Raw genomic sequence first — 18,160 nt, 5'->3', positions numbered from 1 at the left:
AATCTGCAAGCTCATTTATTCCTTCGGTGGACCCAAGCAAAGAAGCTTTCTTTCATTCTTTGGGGTCTGGTGTTAAGACACTAAACTGTTAAGGCACAAATAGGATATTGGTTAAATGACATGGGAGTTAAGGTATTTCTGCTTTACAAATCTACCAACCACAAAATAGATACGTAACTTGTCCCACCTTTGGATTTACGATGCTGTCATGTACCACAGAAAGAAATTCAGTAAGTGTTCACTGTGGGTACATAACAGCTTCCTCGCAAGGGACGGACGGACATATACACACACACACACACACACACACACTCTCTCTCTCGCGCAAAGCGACAAACATCCCTACCCCAGTTCTAAAAGAATAAAACAAAATTTATTTTAAAACTTTATTTTCTGCAAAGCCAATCAGTAAGTGTTGGAGGGGAAAAGTGTAAAAGTTAAATTCTTGCATATTCAGGAACAGCAAGCACTTAGTCTGAGAAAACAAGAACTTAAAATAGTTGAATCAAAGGCAGTAGTACCCTGCTACTTGTTTTTTAAAACTGTGTTCTTTCTTAGCAACATTTCTTTCTTCCCTAAAAGCTACGATATGATACAGAACGCAATAGCTCACTTGAAAGTGCTAGAATCAGAAGGTAAAGAACGCCATATGCCATCTCACTTAACATTTCCTACTATACAATGCTTTTTTTGGCGCTTGATAAACCAAGCATTCATGTTAGCATTACATTCAACAGAAACATGTCTCATACTTTGGGTTTAAGATCCTTGCCCCTCCAGTTCCGATGTTGTGACATCAGACTCTTCATCATTGTAAATATTTTCAGCCTGGAGATAACAACCAAATAAATTCATAGGTAAAACTCCCCAAGTTTTTACAAGATTATCTAAAAATAGCATTTAATAATTACGTCTATGCAGAGTTTTGGATTCATGGGTCAATGTATTTCAGTTTTGAAAGTGGACACATTTTTAGAGTACTTTTATTTAGTAATTTTGTGTATTTTTCCCCCAAAGGCTCCAATAAATTTAATGAGGAAAGGCAGGCCAGTGTATAATTCCCCTAAATAATTCTAAATAATTCAAGCATCATTTAGAGGGAGCAATAGCCCTGAGATTTATGACAGCATTGGTTCACACCTCAGGGCCTTCGCGATGTGTACTTAGTGCTAATCCTCAGAGAGCTCAATAGCATGTGAACGCATTGACACTTTCCTCCTGTACCCTCCATGCCTATGACACAGCAGATACTGGACAGAGATCAGTGACGCCAGGAAACTGGCTGATGAAGAGTAGTAATAGAACGTGTCTGTGTCTGTGTGTTTATACAGACACAGTTCTCCTGACTTACCAGGTGCATCTTCAACTAAAGATTGTTGTTAAAATAGAGGTTTTTAAAGATTGTTTCCTTTCTATAAATATTTGGGACAATAGTTGCCTATTTGTTTGAAATATTTCTATTATATCATTAGTAAATCTCTCCTTTACAAGGTAGTTATTTAAGAAAAAAAATACTTTAGCTCACCATTTGCCATATCTGCATGATGTTATCCTCAGACACTGAGCAAATGACCCATGGCTCATTGGGGTTCCAGCTAAAGTCTGATATCTTGGCGGTGTGTCCTCCATGAATAAACTGTTAATAAGAACAAAAAGAAGCGTGGTTTCATATCTTATGTTAAAAATGAATTTTCAGAGCATCAGTCTTGCAATGGTGGGGGTGGGTGTTGCTGTCCTACAGTTTGGAGGGTGGCACCGGCTTAGTCCACCCCCACACAAACCTTAAGGAGCTGACAAGATGCTGAGATGACTCAATTAGGAATAAGAAGGGAGAGGGGCACTGCTGGCATTAACGAGATCAAAGTTTAGTTCCTGGGCAGGGAACTTAAAAAATCTAGTCATTAAGATTTTCTATACTGTTAGAAAGCATTGAGTGTTGCTAAGTGAATACTTGCTCTTCCCCCCAAAAGAAAAACTCAATAATACTATATTGAAATCAATGAGGAGTTATTATACACCACTTTCCAGGAGCTCAAATTAGTCTTAATGAAACACTGGCAAAAACCTACTGGGCTCTCTTTCCTATTTTCAATAAGTATTAACCCACAATCACAACCACCTCCAAGAGCTCCAATTGGAAATCATCAAGAGCCAGAATTTGAAGTACTGACTCATATTCCATATACACGAATCAATGACACAATCCAATCTGCATGGGACATTTCATCTTGCACAAGAAAGCCAACATGTACCAGCAGTTCAGGGGGCCCATCCTCTGCATCTTCCGCTGACTGCTCTTCTCCGATTTTGCTGTTAGGCAAGAGTATAATGCTTTTGTTATTGAAATTCTTGCAGCACATGTACTGGAAAAACACATTTCTATGCTGCTATCAATTAAGAGTTTTTATGTTATTTGGTGGGAGGGTGGGGTGTTTACTTTCTGGAAATGGGTAAGTTATTTATTACTGAAGCTGCAGGATAGAATTAATGAATATAAAAATTCATTCAGTATTTCCACTGTGGTTTACTGCATTAAAATTAAAAGGTATAAAGTACATAAAATATCTACAGAACGGATGCAGGGCCCCTACACATCACTCTTAAAGCTTTTTTCATGACAGGAGTGAGAAACACAAAAACATCACCACAGACCTTAAAATATGACAACAATGCAACTTTATGGAAGGTGAAAGAGCCAAAGATTTTTTATTTTTTCTTAAAAAACTTCAATTTGTAGAATCTGCCAGCAGTTCCAACACTGAAATCACTCAATTGACATGCCACTTAACCCTATCTAGTATCTAGCTGAAAGGCAGATTTTGCTAGTAATAATTGCTGGAAAAAACAGCCAAAATACACAGCCTTCTAAGTGATACTTTTTTCCTTTCCATCAAAACAATCAATTCAAGCAACCAAACACATGGGACTGCTAGACAATTACATTTCTCCTCCCTCTGTTGAGTATACTACATTAAATACAGGTAGAAAAAGTTATTCTTTGGTAATTTAATGATTTAATCTTAAAATAATATCCTATGGAAAAGTACACTGCTTACAAAAATTGGGCGATATTTGATCACTTCATATTCATTTTGAAATACCCCCTAATTTTTGTAAACAGTATATAAAACTGAGCCACCTTATTAATGGCTCCAAAGGCTCAGACCAAAAAAAGGAAAGGAGTATGAAATTCTTAGAAAGGCCACTCTGAAGTCAAGAACTTTAAGAACTGGGAGAAACTCTTTTTATACAATGAGCCCTCAGAAGAACATCAACTCTCTGGGCTGTGCTTATCCTGTTCCCAAGTATATATCCCCAGAAGTTAATACAACCCACAGCAGGAGATCATCTGTTGAATGAATGGATGAAAGCACACCAGAGCAAATGGCAGAAAATCTGTGAGAAAATCTGTGAGAAAGACTAGTCCTGCAGGTGTATGGGAGATCCCACAGGACATAAACAGCTAATATCTTTACCCCTTTCTTTGGCAAGAGTGGGATTTTTGTTTTTTTGTTTTTGGCAAGAGTGTTTTTAATACAACCATTTAGATGTTAAAACACAAATGCATCCCTTCCACAACTTCATGCCTGAATATCAATAGAAAAAAAAAACAATGCATAAATTTATTGTACAGCCCATTTGATTTACTTCAGTTTTATGGAACAAAGACTTCAGAAAATGTACTTAAAGTTACTTTAATATTAGACTTATTAAACTAGGATTAGCAAATTGCTTTTCTAAATATATGAATTATATAATTTGCCAGATTAGCATATTTATGCAGTTTCTCATCACCAGATCCTGACTTACCTTAAATCCCACACATTCAGGCGGCGATCAGTACCACTTGAAGCCAGAATAGTTTCGTTATGTGGAGACCAGTGGACCTAGCAATACATATTTGAAAATGTCAAGAATCACATGTTCTTAGGTTTATAGATATTGTCTTAATCTTCACTATTTTCCTGTGGTGTGTTCTGTATCCTTTTCTTGGCCTACACAGCCCTCAACCTTCTTGTCCAATCCTTTTAAGGACTGTTAAATGGCCCACCTGCCCGGCCTGTCTGTCCCAGGAAGAATACTCCCCAGTGCAGGGCAGCTCATCTAGGGGCCCTAGTAAACTTACTCTGCACCATAACCATCACAGAAGCTTTCCAAGTTTTCAATGAAGTGTACCTTAACCTGTGCAATCTCTCTTTTAAACCACATACAAGGTATTTTTTCACTGGAGGAGCCACCACGCTGGGACACCTTAACTGAAGAACCCTTAAGATTTCACTTTTTAAATTGATCCTGTTTTGCAAGTATTTTCCTCTACTTCTGAACTAATAGTCTCTCAAAAAGCTCCAAGTTATTTCCCACTAGTTAACTTATACAGTAGAACAACCTCTAAAAAGAATACAATGTCCCATGACCACTATATAAAAGAAAAAAACTTTAAGTTTCCCATCAAAAAGTTATGAAACCTGACATAGAGTCACCAGAAAAGTATCACATACCTGGAAAATTTCATCTTTATGAGATTCAAAGGTATGAAGTTTCAGCTTTAAATTACGCAGATCCCATAAAGCTACAGTCTGAAGAAAAATAACAAATGAAAAATTCATTTTTGCGCTTTACATTCGTTTTCAAATATCTGATTACCATACAGGACAACTGGGTTTGTAAACACCAAATGCAAAAACGTAAGAACCTTATCTGCAGAGCCAGTTGCGAGAATGAACTCGCTGTAAGGATTGAATGACAGGCAATTGACTTCGGCTGTGTGCGCATCCACCAGGTGGCTCGGCTTGGAGGTGGTATTGGACCTGGTGTCCCATCTAAAACACAAAGGTACAAGGCACATAGCACATAAGGAGGCCACTGGACCCTCCCCAACTTTGCAGACCTCCCGCTGGTTTCCTCATCTCATCGGCAGCACCCCACACCGCCACTGTAGGATCGACCCTTCGGATACACCGACCACACCCAGAACTGGCTGTTTGGGTTTCCAACCGCTAAGCGGTACGTTCTAAACCTATGGAGAAAGAAACTAGGGCTTTATATCATTTCTTATTAGGTTTCTGAACTAATCTGCCAACTATTTCAATAATACACAAAATAGTGATGATGCACACAGTAACAATTCGATATGTACAACTGAGCCTTGTCGAATTTGCCTCAGGTGTAGTTCCTCTGAGATAAACATTCTAAGTGGTTGAAACCAGCCCTGTGGCCAAGCCCTGATACCATCTCTCCTTCCTCATCTTCAAAAGTCACCTTGATCCCAATTTTGATATTTACCTCCATACCAAGCATGTTTCTTCACGTTTACATACCTGTTTGTTTTAAATAAAAAATTGTGCTCATTCATGTAGTACAGTACTTTTAAGTGAAAAAGTCCTTATATACATTCAGTTTATTATATGTCAATCATACCTCACTAAGCTATTTTTCTTTTTTAAAAGCTAATGGTGCCCTGCCAGATAGCTCAGTTGGTTAGAGCATTGTATTGATACACAGAGGCTACCGGTTCGATCCCTGGTCAGGGTACATACAGAGACAGATCGATGTTTCTGTGTCTCTCTTTCCCTTCTTCTCTCTCTAAAATTAATAAAAATTAAAAAAAAAAAGCTAATGGTCATTCATGAAACCTCAATAACAAGACCCCACTGAACTTTCCACCTTACATCATAAGTTTCTGATCATCGGCGACCGAGCCAAACAGCGACTCATGCAGGAGGTGCCAGGCCACGTCCTCAACAACGGCTGAGTGGCCAGTGAAGATGGCTTTCGCATCCACGATCTTGCCTTCCTTTGGTCCTGCATTTATATCCCACAGACACACAGTCTACAGAAGGAAAAACACACAAAAGCCGTAAAAGATGGAATTTAAATGCTAACATCTTATTTAAAACACCTTCACTAGAAATAAACATGGGGGCCTGACCTGTGGTGGCGCAGTGGATAGAGTGTTGACCTGGAACGCTGAGGCTGCCTGTCTGAAACCCTGGGCTTGCCCAGTCAAGGCACAAACAATAAGCAAGCAATGAACAACTAAAGTGAAGCAACTATGAGTAGATACTTCTCGCTCCCCCAACCCCTCTCTCCTCTCTCTGTAAAATCAATACATATTTTTAAAAAGAAACAAACATGAGGGAGAGTATATGAGCACAAGTGAAGCCTCACACACAGTAGAGTGCATGGGCGCAGCTTCCATGATTTGAGATGTGGAGGGCCAAGAAAATACACTGCAATGGAGGCAGGCCGGGGGAGACCCAGCATGCTGGCAGGTGAGGGACACTAGAGCTTCTACCTACATACAAATACAGTCAAGTATCTAAACTGTATCTAGACTAGCGCACACAACACTGAGAACTCAGCATTTGGCATCCACTGAACAGATACACGTCCTAAAAATTCACACTGAGTTGGGAGACTGATAAGTAAAACTGAAATGTGCCCCTTAAAAGGCAAAAGCCTCTGAACAAGCTCTCACAGCGAAACCACCATAGACATCAGAAGTGCAACAGGTGAAATGACTCAGAAAAGTCTACTTTGAGAGGCCAGAGCTTGGGGCCTGCAAAAAGAACCCCATGGCATGCTCCTCAAACATCAGCCCGAGGAGAGGCCACAGGGCCGAGAGGCCCTAGAAGCTCAGTCTTCTCTTGACATCTCATCATCAGGGAAATACAAATCAAAACCACTGTGAGATACCACTTCACGTGCACTAGGACGGTTCTTCTCAGAAAGACAGACAATAACAAGTGTTGGTGAGGACCTGGAGAAACTAGAACGCTGGTGCACTGCTGGTGGCAATGTGAAGTGGGGCAGCTGCTTTGGAAAACAGTTTGGCAGTTCTTCAGCAAGTTAAACATAGAGTTATCACGTGACCCAGTAATTCCACTCCTAGGTAATTACCCAAGAGAAATGAAAACATATGTCCACATAAAACTTGTATAAAAAATATTCACCGGAACATCATTCAAAATAGCTCCAAAGTGGAAGCAAGCCAAATGTCTGTCAACTAATAAGTGAGTAAACTATAGTATACAGCCATATGATGAAATATTGCTCAGCAATAAAAAAATGAAGTTCTGACTTATAATTCAACACAGATGAACCTTGAGAAGATCATGCTAAGTGAAAGACGCCAGACACAAACGGCTGTGTATTTTATGATAGCATTTATATGAATTATTAAGAATAAACAAATCTGTAGAAACAGAAAAAGTTTCCAGGAACTGTGAGAAGGAAGGATTGGGAAATGACTACTTAATGGGTATAGTTTCTTTTGGTAACATTTGATGAGAATGTTTTAGAATTATATAATGGTGAGGATTTCACAGCTTCGTGAATATACTAAACTCCACAGAACTGTATATCCTTAAACAACAAAAAAGTAAAATGAAATGTAATTTATATTAATCAGGCCTCATAAATACTTCATAGTATCCATTACAGAGGCCCACTTTTACAGAATCAAGTATCTTGGGTCCACCTTCTCTCCACTTGAAGGCTGCTTCGAAAAAGCTTTGTGGAGTCCCAAGGCTCCCAAAGGACAGTTTGCTAGCCATTGCTCCAAATCATGTGAACACATTCCCATACGATCAGCAGCATTATCTCAGAAAATCTCTCATCTATCTAGTGCTCCTGCAATGCAGGGCTGTCCGTGGCACTGGCTTTTACCTCTCAGCACACGAGTAAATTAGGAGTAAGTTTCTTACGTGGTCGTCGGATGCACTCAGCAGATGTCCACTCAAATTCGAATTCCAGGAAAGACCGTAGCCTTCCTTTTGGTGGCCTCTTAACCTGAGATCAGGATTACATTCTCCACTTGGGTCTAAGGAAAGAGAATCAGCAACTGATTATCTGTTTACCGGAGCTGGTAAGAGCCAAGGCTCACTGGAGTGAGCCGTAACATTTGTTATGCTGGGAAAAGCACTGCACGCACAAGGACTTGGTCTGACCCAAAGCGGCCTCGAAAAGCCGTTCTCTGTGCTCCATTTTAAAGACTTAATGCAAAGCAGGTTGTGTGTCCATAAAACTACTGGTTCCTTTGCAAAGCCTAGTACTAGCTGACACAAAACACTGAACACTCAAGCTATCCTACAAATCTGTGCAATGAAAACCAGCCTCACCCTTGGGGTCAATTTTTAAAAATGTTTTGTGAGGAAAGAGGTCACACAGCAGGTCTGGCTGCTCAGTCCTTGCACGTCTCCAGGGTTAGCCTGTAACCATGACTGACCCTTAGCCAGCTCCTGGGAATGTGACCCTTACAAAACTCATGTCACTAAATGACGAAGTTGTGTATACCTAGGGCAGCGGGGCGTGCTGTGGCAGCTTGTTAGGACTTGTAGCATTGTTTAGCAAGATTCATGATGTTATCTGGCTTCACTGCAGGGTCCTGAGTCTCCCTTACCACAACTGATCAGAGAACGAGATGGACTGATGGACTTACGTGACCAGCTCTCCATAAACACCCCGGACCCTGAGACTTACACAGGATTCCTTAGGCAGAGACATTAGCACATGCCCCTGTGGTTTGCTGCTAGAGAGAAAGCATGTTGTGTCGGCACACAGTATGGAAGGACTCACAATCCTGTCCCTGACCTCTCTGGACTCTTCTGGATTCGTATTTTCTTCTTCCTGCTTTTGCTCTGTATCATTTGCTGCCGGAAGTATAATCTGCTGTGAGGTCCTTCTGTTAAATCACTAAACTCGAGGGTGGTTATTGGACTCACAAAACAACTTTTAAACCTTGAAATGAAAAATTATAGCGTACACTACTTTGAATAACCTCAAAACAATAATTTCAAACAAACAAACGGTCACGCATTGGCCCTTTAGTTTCGTACCTGGTTTAGCAGGGTGCTTTGTGTAGTCAAACACCAGCACATCAGAGGAGGGTGTTTTTGTAGCGATGATGTGAGGGTTCTGCGGCATGTAACGAGCACGGTTCACTTCTCCTTCATGATTGATTTTAATTTCACATTCAATTTTTCCTGTTACAGAACCAAAGCCACCAAATTCTAATGTGAGAAGAAAGAAATAAACACACATACTTATGATTAAAATCCAACCTGGCAGATTTAACATGATAGAATACATACAACACAAACTGATATGAGAGAGAACACACAAAAATATGGGTTCACTTGCCACTTGGAATTTTTTCTCAAAGCCCACTTGTACTGGAAAATATTGAGGCTATTTTATGCAAGTTAATTCAGTTCCACCTTCGATTTAAAACAAAAATCGGCCTCTCTGTTTTGAAGAGGAGATAGTTATTCACTAACATTCAAATACCCACATTTCAGCCTTTTAGTGCAAATACAACCCACTTGGAAGCACTGCAGTGAATTAGCATCTTATTTTAGGTTTCTTCAAGACAGGGAAGGTTTCCCCATCAGGAGCATAAACACACCTGGAGTCTAGTCAGAAACTTCCTCAAATAGGATACCCATGCCAACTAACCCCCGCCCAAAAGCCCAGGTACAATACATGCTGGTTCTACCAGTGTACTTGGATCAGCTGCTAGCAGAGTGCCAACGCTAAAATGAGGGGGCTTACCCTGCTGGTGTGGGAATAAGATTCTAATGTCAAACAGTTATTAAAAAGGCCTTGGAAAAGCAACAAAGCCATACATCAAGTATGATAATGTCTGGGAAGCAGCAAGATGCTAGCAGAAAGAATGTATGAACATCTAGATAATAGCAAACAAGAACATTTTCTTTTTTGTGCTCATAGATAAAAACTTGAACTAGCTGCTGACACATATAAAGTTCGGAGGCTTCACATTATAATTGTTACTTTTTTCCTGACCCATATCTTATTTCTTGGCACATTCCTTTTTAGCTCACCTTGTGTCTTTGGGCAGGAAACTAACTCAAATGCCTAATGGTGCAGGGCAAGTAACAAGTCAAACAGACTGGCTTGGACCTGGTGAAAATGCGCTGCAAGCAGTAAACCATTCCTCAGTTTCAGCCAGCTCTTTCTATGTGGGAATGCTTAATGGACATTGGCTCCCATGGCTTAATACCAGGATTTAGCCATTTTTCTCTATGCCAGACGTTAGCTTTCTATTCCTGTATTGCTGAAGATCATCTCCCATTCCACACACCGTATGAAACAATCTACTTCCTTCTCAGCATTTCCCCTGCCCACAGTGTCAATGGAAGAAAATGTGTTTCCTCCTTCCTCAGACCACCTCTCCAGTGTCACATCTCCTATCTGAGAGCCTGCTCCAAACCCGCCCTGTCCCCACGGACTCCAAGGGTTCTTTCTAACCCTTCTTCTACCAAGGTACTCAAATTTTATAAATCCTTTAGTTAAAAATCAACTAAACAGCTCTCTCTCTTTTCTTAAATGGATTTCCAGGTTAACATTTACTCTGAACACAGCTTTGTTTTCTCAAACTCAAAAAAGTTTGAAAAACCACTATCTTAATGATAAATACCATCCATTAAAAATACTGTGGCAGACAAAAAGGTGTTATCTTTGCACTATTTCAGTCATTTGTGAGAATGTAATACAGTGGACAAGTGACTTTCAAGCCATTAAAAACTTTCTGATTACAACAATATTTATAGGCTGGTCTGAAGGTAGTGAGTTATGTATGTCAACTGATTGTTCACAACAATATTTATAAAAATAAGACATGAGGTTGTAGGGGAATGGACTTAATTATGGGAGTGGTAAACAGTAAATCATTTTGAAAAACAGTTTTATATTATTTTAAATTGACAATGAACATACCACACAACTCAGCAATTCCACCCCACTAGATAGTCTCTGACCCGAGTCCAAGGAAACATGGCAAGGATGTTCACTAAGCCTTGTTTGTAAGAGCAAAAAACCACATAGATACAACCCAATTACCCCTTCGGAGAATGGATAAACTGATGTTTAATCACAATGGAATACTATACAGCAATCTAAGAACGAGACAGATATCAACATGGTATACACAAACATAAAAGATAATATTAATTAAACAAGCTGCAAAAAACATTTTGTGATATTTACTACTGCATGAGTAATAAAACTACAAATAGTTGAAAATGGCTCACTAATCTCAAGACTGTGGTAAATTCTGGAAAGGGAGGAAAAAGGTAGGGGTGGTGGGACTTGAGCTATAATGTAGTATTTTCAGTAAAAAAAAGCAACTGAAGCAAATACTAGCAAATGTTAAGTTCTACCTACTAAACCTGAGGCTGTGCAGAAAGCACCAACCCCACAGGTCTGGTTGCTTAGCCCTTGCACTGCTGAGAGGCGCTGGGACCATGACTGACCCTCGGAAACATGGACCTCAGAGCGTTCTGTGTGTCACTGATGGACTGATGCTTTGGTGGCCTACACCTGGAGCAATGGACCGCGCTGTCCCAGTTTGTCAGGGTTGCTGTGCACAAGCATCAACATTGATGACATGCTCTCGGTTTCATTATGGGGCTCTGAGTCTCAGTGTCGTGGCTGGTTGCCAGCAGGACAGGATGTGCCTATGAATCCAGCCCCCCATGAAAGGCTCAGACCTTGACACTCAAATGGATTTCCCTGGGCAGACACTCGGCACGTATCCCTGTCAGCTGCTGCCGGAGAAAGCACGTCCTGTGCAGCCTGGACAGCACTTGAACCAGACCTCCCCGGACTCCCTGATGCGTATCTTCCTCCCGCTGCTTCTGTTCTGTACTCTGTAACAAACTTTAGCCGTGAGTATAATTTGTTATCAAGTCTTGGGAACCATCCCTGCAAAATTACCGGAACTTGGAACTCGGGTGGTTGTGGGAATATCAGAGCAGGAGGAACGAATGTTTTACTGAAGAAAAAAAAAACACAAAGAAACAAGGAAGTCAACAGCTTCCATTAAAAACTCCCACTATGAACTGATTAAACTGTTTGGTATATATGCTTCCTAACTTTTTACTGTGCGTATACCAATTACCCAATTTATCTTGGACATTTCCATACCAGTGTATACAGATTCATCTCATGCTTAGTAACTATTGCACAGCATCTCAAACATACCAGAATGCGTTTAAGCGATTTCCTATGGACTATGAAGGTTGCTTTGCTAGGTCGATCCCAATGTAATCCCAATGAAGCATACTGCCTTAAGACACCAATACTGGAATACGTTATACTTACCACCCTTCTCACTGTCACAGTGGGAAGCATCAAACTGTGCATCATCGTTCGGAATATGGACTCGAGCAACCACGAGATGATTCTGCTCATCAGATGTGTGAGTCCCCAGCACTAGCCAATGAAGGGCATAATCCTTTCCTTCCGGTCTGTTTGGAAAAAAAAAATGAGTCACACTAATCCTACAAGAAATCAGTTCATCGCTGATCCCTGTATTCATAAATCATGACGTCTCACCTAAAAAATATCTTCCATTTTAATGCATGACATGTTTCTGATTCCCCACTAAGAGGCAGCAAGGTAGAATGGAAAGAATATGGCATTGAGTCAGAAAAACTGGGTTTAAATCCCACTTCAAACTAAAACTAGCCATATATATTTTTAAAAATTTATTTGATTTTTTTTTAAAGAGGAAGGGAAATAGTAACATGGTTCTGTTTCTATATGTGCCCTGACCAGGAATCAAACCAGTAACCTCTGTACATTAGGATGACGGCCTTAACCAACTGAGCTATCTGGCCAGGACAGCTATATGCAATTTCTTAAATCACAACTTCCCTGTGGGCTTCCGTTTCTTCACTTAAAAAACAGGCTATCCACGCAGATGGCATGATGTGAAAACCCTATTTATATTTATGAAATGGGCACTCTCAATTTCACGGGGGCGGGGCTTTATTACCTAGTTCTATGGAAACTGACTTTGAGGCTGAAGAACCTGCCGAAGCTTCTCGGCACCCGGATCCAAGCAGTGAATTTGCATGTGTAGCTATTAACAGTGCTTTCTCCTTTGTGTTATCTTCCACAGCAATTCCCACCTGGGCCCCATCACTAGACAAGTTAGACTATTTCTCTGTTCCTTAATTTCAGTAGTATGAATAAAGGATTCAGTAGTTTATTTAAAAAAAAAAAGGTTTGGGGGTTACTTCTCGGCATGTGATTTAGTAAAAACTAAAAAATACAAAATGAAATTTTACTAAGATTTGGTTTAAGGTTAAAAACAAATAATAAATACACGTGCAACTCCAAGAACAGAATAAGGTCACCATGGCCAAAAAAAAAGAGCAGCCTGTGGGAAAGAGAGACCTGGCCTTAGTTTTTGTATGTTCCGTGGCTAAGGATACCATGTGATTATCAAAAAGGGTAATTAATTCCATTTTAGAGAAACGTACACAGGAGGGGGAAGGCCATGTGTGAGTACTAATCCACTATTTTCAACTGGAAAATCATACGTAGAAAATTAAGCTCTAGGCAATGTGCTTTAGGACTTAGTATGGAATCTTTACAGGGAACAGTGGCTCAACCTGAAAGGGGACTTACGCCTATCTCATCAGCCCCATCTGAAGAGAGACAGGAATGCCCAGAGAAAGGAGGCACTGCAGAGCAAGGTGAGCAGGGCCATAAAAGGAGGTGGCTGTTTCTCATGGGGCTAGGCAGAGAAACCCAGACCGACAGGGAAGTTACATCACAGGACCGTTCTAGGGAGCTCCAGTCCCAGGATGGACTGGAGGATCTGAAAAAGTCCTCTCAACTCTAAATTCAATTATTCTGGTTTCCCAACTCAATCATTGTATTAAGATTTTTCTTTTTACCACAGTACAAACCCTTTCATCTCCATCATTGAAATATAAGCCTATTTTCCTCCAATACTGGGTACATCTAAGGCTGCAGAAGCCCAACGATAAGCGTCCTTGTGCATTTTCAGTGCCAGGATCCTCTGACCACTCTGACTCCACCGCTAAGAAATTTACCCAACAGTCACAGATTATCACGAGGTTATTCTCGGCAGCCTAGTCTGAAACAGCAAGACTGCGAACAACCTGAATATCCACTCATAGGGAACTGGTAACATCAATTACAGTATATCCATAAATGGGATTCTATGGAGCCTTTAAAAGAGATGAGCGTCCTCTGAGCATGCTGAGAGGAAAAAGCCTCCAATATAAACTCCTAAACAGTCAAGAAGTAAACAACCTGCTACCAGAAAAACAAGATGGAGGGAAGATATATGTATGTACTTCATGCTGGCAGCATGTGTAAGAAATTGCAAACAATGACTACGGGTAAGGGAACCAGAATAGGGGATGGGAAAGGGGGCCGTATGTGTCCCTCTATGCACTTTGCTAAAGTCTGAATTTGACTACAAAGCTTTCCAGGTAGGAAGTTAGCCCCACAAGTATAAAAATTATTTAATAATAAATATAAAATAATGACCTACCAGTTTTGAAAAATAATTTAAGAAATATATAAATAAAAAATTTTAAAGGCCAAATCAGTTGCCTGCCTCAGGTTAAGTGACAACAGCTCAAATTCAAATAATCATTCAGAAGCCTGTTGTATGGAGGCAGGTCTCGAGGCCAAGTAGGAACCAGTTCCTCAAAGAGTCAGGCAGTAAGAGCAGCCAGCATTTCTACTGCTCTATCTAGTGACAAAACACAATCCCAGTCCTTCATACCCCACAGCACCCTGCGAAGCACTCAGCATTCTCAGCATCCAAGAATGCAGGCTGGCCGGCATTTCCTTGCATTCCCAGAGCCACAGCACGCCCCCCAGTCAGATCCCACTTCTTTGTATGGATAGAACACCGTGGAATAATTTCAAGTATTTTCCGCTGAGTTCTTAAGTGTTCGTATAAAAGCAATACCTGGGCTGAGAACATGTGGAGCTATTACCTTTTAAAAAATCTTGACAAAAAACACGTTATAGGCAACATTTCAAAAACACTTCAGTAAACAGCTTTCCCTCAAATCCAAATGGAGAAACATAGAATTATTCCATTCTACCTAACCAATTATTTCTGAATAGAAAGCCGTGGGAGAACACCAGTCACCATTTACTGTATACTTCCTCTGCACTAGCACTTTAACATGCATGATCTTAATTTCATTCTCTGAAATGTGAGCATTACTGTGAGCACCTCCATGAACTGGCCAGACAACTCAGGGATAGAGACTGAGCAATTTACCCTAATTCACAAAGCTAAGAAACAGGAGGCAGGATTCAAACTCAGGTTTGAATCTTCAAAGCCCCAGCTCTTTTCCACTGACAAAGAGATCAAGAGAATGTAAATGAAGCTGTTAAAATTTTAAATGAGCTTAACTGGAAGTCACAAGGAGTCAAATGCATAAGAATACCCTTAAAGTGGTCGATGCTCAAAGTTATTTTAAGCATCAATGCTTACAGGTCTCTATTATTTAGATCTTGGCTACTCTCGTACATGCACCGTATTTCCCCACGTATAAGACGCACGCCCCCCACCCCCCGCGGAAAAGTTTGGGGTCTAAAAACTGGATGCGTCTTATACAGTGGCTGTAGATTTTTTTTTAACTGGCATTTCCTGCTTCTTCGTGCTTGTTTTTGCGCCCATTGTTGAAGACAGGGATTCGTTATCAGACACAGATGAGGACAAGCTAATGGATGGGAGTTCTGACAGTGATGAGGAGTTGTATGAGTTTTATGAACTTGTTCACTGAACTTGAGTTCAATAACTTTATGTAATTTTTTTTCCAAATTTCAGCCCCCAAATTAAGGAGCATCTTATACATGGAAGCATTTTATGTATGGGGAAATACGGTATATAATTACAGTGAGATTTTTGGGAACCCAAAGGAAACTCTTACCTTGTGTGGAAGTCAATGTTCTTATGTGGAGAATCTGGCCATCATGAGTAATTTTATATAAAATTACCTTACTTATTTTTATAACGTCACAAAATTCTGTTCTAGATCAGCATTTGATTAATCCTCACTGAATTCTATATTCACAATACCGAAGTTTAATACACTTCCTAAGTACATGCCCAAATTCCTAGTAGAAAAAGTCCAAGTATTATATGAGAAAGGTAGTCTATCTAGTGCAGTGAGTGCCTCATCTCGCGGCTACCTGTTTGGGGTTCGAAAGCCCCCTCCACACTCGCCACTCGTGTGATCTTGGGCATATTACTTAATCTCTCAGCCCTCAATTCCACATCGCTAAAACAAGGATGATAGAAAAATAATCTAAGTACTTGTTTTGAATATTAAGTCAAATAATAGGACATAAAACTATAAATGTGCCAGGCCCTGTTCTAACAGGTCAGTAAATGCCAGCGATTACTATCAGAGAAATTTTAGAAAGTTGAAAAGAACCCCCTTATAAAGACCAGCCGCGACCTCCAAGTGTATTCCATACTGGAACACCTTTCCTTCAGTGAACGGTTGCGAAATTCTTTTCCCTTTTGCCCAGTACAACGTACTCATCTTGGGGGCTTGTTACAGGGGTGTGTTGACTTGGTAAAAGTTCACCAAGCCACATGCTTGTTTGTGATTTGTGCACTTTTCTGAACATATGCGATTTTTCAATGGAGTTTAAAAGAAATCCGTTGGTCTGGGCTCAAAGAGATGCTGTTCTATACTTAAGCCCAAGAAATGTCAAATATATCTGGTAGTTATTACACATATTCCTCACAACAGATTTTTTTCTCCCATTTAAACGCCATACTTACACCTCAGAAGCCACCGTATAATCCTTCTTATTTCTGAAAATTAGTCACTTGCCCCTCATCCAAGGATTAAATTGATTACATGCTTATATTCCACGTATAAAATGCCAAAAGTAGGAAATTCAGGACAACAGTTAAATTTGTGCAAAATAAGTAGTCAGGAGCCCTTACTTAGTCACTTCAGGAAGCCACTGAACAGTAAGACTCGGCCACTGAAGAGCATGGGTCATAACCAGGTCATACAGAAACGGTGTGTTCTTCTTCCAGATCTTATACTCCTCGTTGATGACACGCTCTTCCACAGTATCTTCGAACACTGAAATTTGGAGAAATTAAGTGGCTGAGAGGGATCTTAAGTCAGAGTCTGTACACGGATACTGGAGGTCACCTCGAGATGGCCACACCTAATCTACTCTTTCTCTTTACCTCTAATTTGTACACGAACAACTAACCGCTCTTCCAGAGCGTGCTGATTATTAACACCAGGAAGCTTTTTTTTTTTTTTTTGCACTTTGAGATCAATACCGCCTGCGTATACAGAATTGGGTAATTAATTGCTCGAACACCGAAACTGTTTTGCCAGTTACAGCTGTTCGCACCTGTTTTAGGATGACGACCCGTATGTAGAAGGGCTCCACGACCCACCCGGGGAGACTAATCCACGTGTAGCAGAGAGCCGTCGACCGCTACCCCCATCCCCCCACCAACACAGGCCTCCACTGCCACGAATCCGGCCCAGGCAGCCATAGGCCGGCGGGTTCCAGAATCCCCCGGACTAAGGCCGCGACCCCGAAGCAGTTCGCGCGCGCACGCGCGCGCGCGTGAAAAGAGCCAACGTGCCCGCCCTCTTTCCGGCGGCGCAGGCCGCCTCCGCTCGGGGGCCGAGAGCGCTCGAGGGAGTGCCGCCGCCAGAGGGGGGGCCGGAGGGGGAAGGGGGCTCCCGCCGCAGCCCCGCGCCCGGCTCCGGAAGTGCTCGGAAGCCTCAGCGCCCCCTCCGCGTCCGGGTAGGCCCCTCGAGGCGCGCGCCCCACCTCGCGCCCAGCCCCGCCCCCTGCCCCGCACGCCAGTTCGCGCCTTTCCCAGGCGCGTGCCGCGGCCTCTCGCGCCCGCTGCCCCCCGCGGCCCCGCGCGCGCCGCCCCGCAGGGCCTCGTACTCTCTTTACTCGCCATCTTGCGTCGGGTCGTTCGCCCCTCACCGCCGCCTCAGACTCCCCTCGCTCGTCAAGAGCAGCCCAACCGCAGGCGCTCCTGCTTTTCCCAGACGCGCCACACGCTTCTAGCTCTCGAAGCCTGAGCTCCGTCTCACGGCCCGGGCGCTACCCAGACGCCGCGTCCTTCTCTCCTTCCTCCTCCCCGCTCGCGGGTACTGAGGACTGAGGCGCTCTTCTCTCTCTCTCCAAACTTGGAACGAGACTTTTCAACCCGCGCCTCCCAGCCCGCCCAGGCAGCTGAGCGCAGGCGCATCCGCTCTGGGAAAAGTAAGTGGCGGTGGGGGGGTGGGCCTGGGAGCCGAAGGCTTCGTCCTGCCGACCAATGGCGTGCGCCTGGCAGGTTTCACGCGGC

The 18,160-nt window shown here is 42.0% G+C and overlaps 1 protein-coding gene across 2 annotated transcripts; it reads right to left on the bottom strand.

Moving 5' to 3' along the window:
• Window positions 1-372: 372 nt before the first annotated feature.
• RBBP7 (RB binding protein 7, chromatin remodeling factor) lies at window positions 373-18,072 on the bottom strand. 2 transcript variants are annotated; one of them, XM_066250228.1, is made up of 12 exons: window positions 17,752-18,072; window positions 16,769-16,913; window positions 12,124-12,269; window positions 8,838-8,984; window positions 7,707-7,822; window positions 5,670-5,830; window positions 4,694-4,820; window positions 4,500-4,577; window positions 3,811-3,887; window positions 2,253-2,310; window positions 1,526-1,636; window positions 373-828 (listed from the first exon to the last, which is right to left on the bottom strand). In XM_066250228.1, exons 1-12 carry the CDS (start codon window positions 17,765-17,767, stop codon window positions 760-762), a joined length of 1,251 nt encoding a protein of 416 aa, XP_066106325.1. In that variant the 5' UTR covers window positions 17,768-18,072; the 3' UTR covers window positions 373-759. The 2 variants fall into 2 exon arrangements, with proteins under 2 accessions (XP_066106325.1, XP_066106324.1); XM_066250227.1 differs by having other exon boundaries at window positions 8,838-9,011; window positions 17,752-18,071.
• Between the last annotated feature and the right edge of the window lie 88 nt (window positions 18,073-18,160).

The sequence above is a fragment of the Saccopteryx bilineata genome, chromosome X, assembly GCF_036850765.1.
Source record: "Saccopteryx bilineata isolate mSacBil1 chromosome X, mSacBil1_pri_phased_curated, whole genome shotgun sequence".
NCBI classification, from domain to species: domain Eukaryota; kingdom Metazoa; phylum Chordata; class Mammalia; order Chiroptera; family Emballonuridae; genus Saccopteryx; species Saccopteryx bilineata.
Note: the sequence above shows the minus strand (reverse complement) of the source record. Positions and strands in the feature narration are given on the sequence as shown.

What these genes read in the sequence shown, in the direction of transcription:
- RBBP7 (XM_066250227.1), bottom strand. An exon ending in CAACTGGCTCTGCAGATAAG is followed by an intron (nt 4,578 to 4,693) that starts GTTCTTACGTTT and finishes ATTTTTCTTCAG; the next exon opens with ACTGTAGCTTTATGGGATCT. An exon ending in CTGAATGTGTGGGATTTAAG is followed by an intron (nt 2,311 to 3,810) that starts GTAAGTCAGGAT and finishes CTTGCCTAACAG; the next exon opens with CAAAATCGGAGAAGAGCAGT.